Here is a 6294-nt window from a genome sequence, read left to right on the forward strand (position 1 = left end):
AGCAGGTGTTGCACAATTGGGAAATGTACTGAAGTGTTACTTTGCCAAACCTTATGTCTTTCCAACCCCAAATGTTGTGATCAGGAGATTCCATCCTTGGGAAACAGCTGGCCCAGCCCACTCTGGTGAAGTATAAGAATATGCTGCAGACACAACACATTAACACCAATCTTTCTTCTGAGTTTCTGACTAACTGAGGTTCTCTAAGGTAAGAGATGGCTCTAGCATGGTGGAGTAGTTTTACATTGGAGGAATTGTTATTATTTGCTCTGTTAATGTCTGCAACTCATTGTTTGTCTCTCTCTCTCTCTCTCTCTCTCTCTCTCTCTCTCTCTCTCTCTCTCTCTCTCTCTCTCTCTCTCTCTCTCTCTCTCTCTCTCTCTCTTTCCATGTCTTGTCCAGACCCCTACAGAAATGAAGCTACTTCTCGCTGGGCTTGTTCTAACTGTTGTTGTGGGGGCCCACGCACAGTGGTACCGCTTTCCTGGACAAGCTTTTGGAGGTCACTTTCTACACTTTCTACACTTTCCAACATTGTATACAGATGACGTATATTACTGTGACTGTCCTTGAAACAAGTTTCTGATTATAGAATGAAGCATATCTGAAGAGAATGATTTTGAAGACATTTTCAACCCCTGAGGCTTGCTCAAATATAATGTTTACTGCACAATAACTTTGTGCCGCCATCGGCTGAACATCTTCATCCTCATCCCCTATATACAGGAGCTAGAGACATGTGGCGCGCATATGATGACATGAAGGATTCCAAATGGAGAAACTCAGACAAGTACTTCCACGCCCGGGGCAACGCCGACGCTGCCAGCAGAGGACCAGGGGGGAGGTGGGCAGCCAGAGTGATCAGGTGAGAGGGCCAGGGGGGAGGTGGGCAGGAGAGTGATCAGGTGAGAGGACCAGGGGGGAGGTGGGCAGGAGAGGACCAGGGGGGGAGGTGGGCAGGAGAGGACCAGGGGGGAGGTGGGCAGGAGAGGACCAGGGGGGAGGTGGGCAGGAGAGTGATCAGGTGAGAAGACCAGGGGGCAGGTGGGCAGCCAGGGTGATCAGGCGAGGGCTTCACACCCACATATCTGACCAGACATTGTGTTGCCAACAGAATCAGCATCTGCCAGCTGTGCTCGTAACGGCGTTCAGTTGAAAAAATGAATTGAGGACTTTGAGGAAAGGTTTCTCCTTTCTGCTTCAGATTTAGAAGCATTGCTCTCATTGTTTTCAACTAAGAGTCTGATCAGAGTACAGGCGTTCTGTATCGTGGATGTGTGTGTGTCATTGTTGATGTGCAGTATGGTGGTCTAGTGATGTAACATCCAGAACGTTCCTGTCCTCTGTCAGTGATGGACGGGAGATGGTGCAGGAAGCCATGGGGAGGGGCCACGAAGACTCTGAGGCTGACCAGGTGGCTAATCGCCATGGACGTGAAGGAGGAGACCCCAACGTCTACAGACCCAAAGGTCTCCCCGAGAAGTACTGAACCAACACGGCTTCCAAGGGATGAACCCAAACTAATCTATGCGTCTGGAAATCTAAATGAGTCCATACATGGTCTAACAAACCAAATATTGCTTGTCCACTGCTTTTTCTTAGCGCATGTTATAATAGTGGTAAATATATTAAAGATGATTAGATTAGAAAGCTAAAAGACATTGTATGAGTTGTTTAAGGGCATTCAAGTACATTTTTTGGGCAGAAATAAACTCTTTAAAAAATAAAAACGTCTTGGTGGATTTATCTAATAATAAGGTTCGACAAACTATGGTTTGTTTATCTTTCAAGTTTTGGTTAGTGTATAGTCCTTTGGTTAGTCCTTTTTGTCAGATTCTTAATGATATTATGCTCATATTAGCATATTAGCATAAGGGCACGCTTGAAGCTGGCAAGATGTCACTCCTCTTACTGAAAGTCATAACAGGGTGATGTTAAAAACACTGGGCAGCATTGGATCAGCAAAACGAATGTAGTATATACATTTCTATATGGTTATTCTTTATATATGTTATATACAAAGAAGCTAAAAGTCATGCTGGTGACTTGTTTTAAATGTTTAAGGTTTATTTTATTGGCCATTCAATATTCATAATCCAAGTTGTTTCCTAAAGTCACAAATAGACATACAGTAAGTAAATCAGTGAACCAAATGTTTTGATAGTTGGGCAATTGACAGTGTAGCGTTTTCAAGAGTGGAAAAAAGTACATAGATTAGCATGTTAAGACTGATTGTTATGCTCACACACACAAAATAATGAGTGGTTATACACTTAAGTACAGTTGTACGAGCATTACAGTTTTTACTTTCAGTATTGCATGTAAGCTAGCCAACACAATACTGTGCAAGACAATGTAAAACCACAACTCTCTCTTAAAGAGGAGGAAGAGAGATCATCCCTTGTGCTGGCTTTCAGTTCTGTGGTGTTAACACTGCCTGTACTGTAACCATGGTGACTCTCTGCTATAGTGTCAAACCCTTCACCTGATGAGGCCATTCTGTACCTGATGTACAGTACAAGTGAAGAGCTGATTCGTCATTTTACCCACTTCTGATGAACTGCTTCCCTCTGTCCTTGCTTGTCATTTGTCTTTGTTCTTATCCAGAATATTGTTGTGTGTTTGTTTTACCTTTTCTTTCTAGGATTTACTACTGAGAACATGACTCTTTTATTACACCCTTAATTATAACAGTGGTGCTGGAAAGATGAATACATTCTCTCTCTCTCTCTCTCTGTCTCTCTCTCTCTCTTTCTCTCTCTCTCTCTCTCTCTCTCTCTCTCTGTCTCTCTCTCTCTCTCTCTCTCTCTCTGTGTCTCTCTCTCTCTCTCTGTCTCTCTCTCTCTGTCTGTCTCTCTCTCTCTCTCTCTCTCTCTCTCTCCATTTGTATATGGTCGTTTTAAGACTGTTTCAGATGCATACACATTGATAAATCTAAATTAATTAGATAATGTATGGAGGAGACATGCTTTTTCGTTACTTCGTAACTTTAATTTGTAGGAACTGTCCATTAAGATGTTTCTGTAAAAAAATAAAAAATAAAATAAAACATTCAAAGAGCTTTCACTTCAATAGAACTGGGACTGCAATATGTTTGAGAAAAAGAAAAAAGTCTTATTAAAGTATTATAAAAGTATAGTGTAATTGGAAGCCTTTGGGAACGCATAGGGGAATCTGACCACGCCTCCTCTCAGGCAACCAATCAGCGTCTGGTCCAGAGTACTGTACCACTTTCTCTGGAGCAGACTTTGAACAGAGAGAGTGATGATGAGAGAGGGGGAATGAGAGAGAGAGAGAGAGAGAGAGAGAGAGAGAGAGAGAGAGAGAGAGAGAGAGAGGGGGGGAGAAAATAGGGAAGACAAAAAAAGACAGAGAGAGAGAGAGAGAGAGAGAGAGAGAAAGAGAGAGCAGCTAAGACAAGGAGTGGGATTGTGACTCAGGTATGTGACCCCTGGGCTATTCTCTCTGTTTGTACTCTTCTCTCCTACTACTCTCCCAATATCTTTACCCAATCTTCCATGCCTCTATTGCAAACATGTCATCATTTTCAGATCAGTTAACTTTCCATGTTGTTTAGCATCAAATCCTTGGATAAAAGACAAGTGTCATGTCATTTATCACGAAAAAAACATCTTATATAGTTAATTTGAATGAGTATAAAAGTGTGGGTGGTAACAGCAGGTAGTAGTGCTGTGAACATCATTATGGATGAGTACCGACAGACATGGGCTCAGCGTCACAGAGGAAGTCAGTAGTTGAGTCTCCACAGGTGTGATGATGAGCCTTTAAAATAGACTAGAGGGAAACATCAGCAGCTTGTCCTGGGGGGCCTGTTCCACTAAGCGAGATTATCTTCTAATCGGCGATAATATTCTAATCGGCGATATACTAATCAACGTTAGTGGAATAGCCTCCTGAACACTGGATCTGCGGAGGTGGAGCCATGTGGTCTAGCTAGTGATTGTATAATAATAATAATAATAATAATAATAATAATAATAATAATAATAATACATTAGACATATATAGCGCTTTTCTAGACACTCAAAGACGCTTTACAAACTGAAAAGATTGAGTAGTAACATAAAAAGAAACAAATAAAGAAATAAAAGAAAGTATAGGGGTCTAATACATTTTTAGATTACTAAATCTAAATCTAAGTGTCTTTGTAGGACAATCTACTCTGTATACTGCAAGTATGAACGGATTCCACTACAAGGACTGGATGTTACATAGATGTATGGCTGTCTGGGGGTTTTATGTGTCACAGTGTGCTCGGTCATGCAGCTATCACAATCATTGCGACGGGAAAAAGAGCTCACACACATCTGCATAATGAAATCACAAAGGGATCGCGAAAATCACAGAGAGTGCACAGAGCGGTTTCCTGTGGGTGAACTGAACTCTCAAACTAAATGTGTTACCTAAGATACCCCCGTTGATGAAAGAAAATACGCCTTATAGAGCAAATACACCTTTATCAAAAGCACACAATGGGTAGGAACACGCCTGTGGCTTCTTTTCACTTGTGTGTGATCAGGTCTTTATTGTTGGTCTCCAAACAAGTAGGACACTCCCACTGTATCACGAATCTCTTAAAAACACGCACTCTCACTCTCTCTGTGTCTCTATCTAGCTCTCTTTCTGTCTCTCACAGTCTCTCTCTCTCTCTCTCTCTCTCTCTCTCTCTTCACACACACACACACACACACACACACACTCACACACACACACACGCACACACACACACACACACACACCCACACACACACCGACACACACACACACACACACACACACACACACACCGACACACACACACACCGACACACACACACACACCGACACACACACACACCGACACACACACACACACACACACACACACACACACACACACACACACACACACACACACACACACACCACAGCACAGTAGATCCATTTATAAGGAGAACAAAGCTAAATGTTTGGTCAAAAGTATATTGTTACAAACCTGCAGAGGCAGGAAGGGGAGGGAGGGGCAGACAGTCTCTCCCCAGACCCCAGACAGACAGATAGACACACATTGTGGTGTGTAATCACGTTATTCAATGCCCCTGTCTCCTCACTTCATTTCCCCTCCATCGCTCCATTTACACAGAAGGCTCACATTTATTTCCCACGTTAAAGCGTCGGTCCGCGGCCTTCTCATTCACTGTGATGGCTCTCCTCAAGAAAGCCTACAACGCCGACTAGATTAGGTGAGCTTTTTTCCCAGTGCATCAGGTGAATTGTCTGATGAAAGCCCCCGAGTTTATATCTTAAATCGGTGAGTGTGGCCTGGACGTTCATCAAAGTCAGTGACACTTGTTTCCTCAATCAATCACACTGTTTGTGCTCACCTGGTAACCTTAAGACATTCATCAGTAGGAGTGACCATACACCAAACAGACACACAGACACAGACACACAGACACACACACACACACACACACACACACACACACAGAGAGAAGGGGTCGGGGGAAGGAGGGGTCGAGGGGATGGATTGGTGTGGTTGATGCAGAGGGAGGGTGGAAGTACAATCAGCTCCTTGTGAGAGGAGCACTGCTCAATGCATACTCCCCATTTCCTGTATTCCATTTCACTTAGAATACGTTGACCTAAATAGTTTCGGAGCACCTTTATATCTTGGTATTGTAATGGATTACAGTTTATTGTAGTTTCTGATACGAATTTGTGTTTCATCTATTCCAGGTATCCCCTAACAACTTCCAACGGGACAGATGCACAGACTGACTGACTGACTGACTGATTGACTGGCTGGCTGACTGACTGGCTGACTGGCTGGCTGACTGACCGGCTGGCTGACTGACTGACTGGCTGGCTGACTGGCTGACTGACTGACTGGCTGACTGACTGACTGACTGACTGGCTGGCTGACTGACCGGCTGGCTGACTGACTGACTGACTGACTGGCTGACTGACTGACTGGCTGACTGACTGACTGACTGGCTGACTGGCTGGCTGACTGGCTGACTGACTGACTGACTGGCTGACTGACAGACTCACTGACTGACTGGCTGACTGGCTGGCTGATTGGCTGGCTGACTGACTGCACCAGTAGACTGTCTGGCTGACTGACTGAACCAGTAGACTGTCTGGCTGACTGACTGACTGGCTGACTGGCTGACTGACTGACTGGCTGACTGACTGGCTGACTGGCTGACTGACTGACTGGCTAGCTAGCTAGCTGACTGACTGACTGACTGGCTGACTGACTGACTGACTGACTGACTGGCTGACTGTCTG

General features: G+C 44.2%; 1 protein-coding gene across 1 annotated transcript; it reads left to right on the forward strand.

Moving 5' to 3' along the window:
* Positions 1–414: 414 nt before the first annotated feature.
* LOC308156500 (serum amyloid A-5 protein-like) lies at positions 415–1697 on the forward strand (the record flags this gene model as incomplete). The annotated part of the gene is made up of 3 exons (XM_080529848.1): positions 415–502; positions 727–865; positions 1351–1697. The coding sequence occupies 3 exons, from the start codon at positions 415–417 to the stop codon at positions 1487–1489; spliced, it is 366 nt and encodes a 121-aa protein (XP_080385974.1). The 3' UTR covers positions 1490–1697.
* Positions 1698–6294: the final 4597 nt, after the last annotated feature.

This window comes from Nansenia antarctica, assembly GCF_963989245.1.
Source record: "Nansenia antarctica genome assembly, chromosome: 4".
Classification (NCBI taxonomy): domain Eukaryota; kingdom Metazoa; phylum Chordata; class Actinopteri; order Argentiniformes; family Microstomatidae; genus Nansenia; species Nansenia antarctica.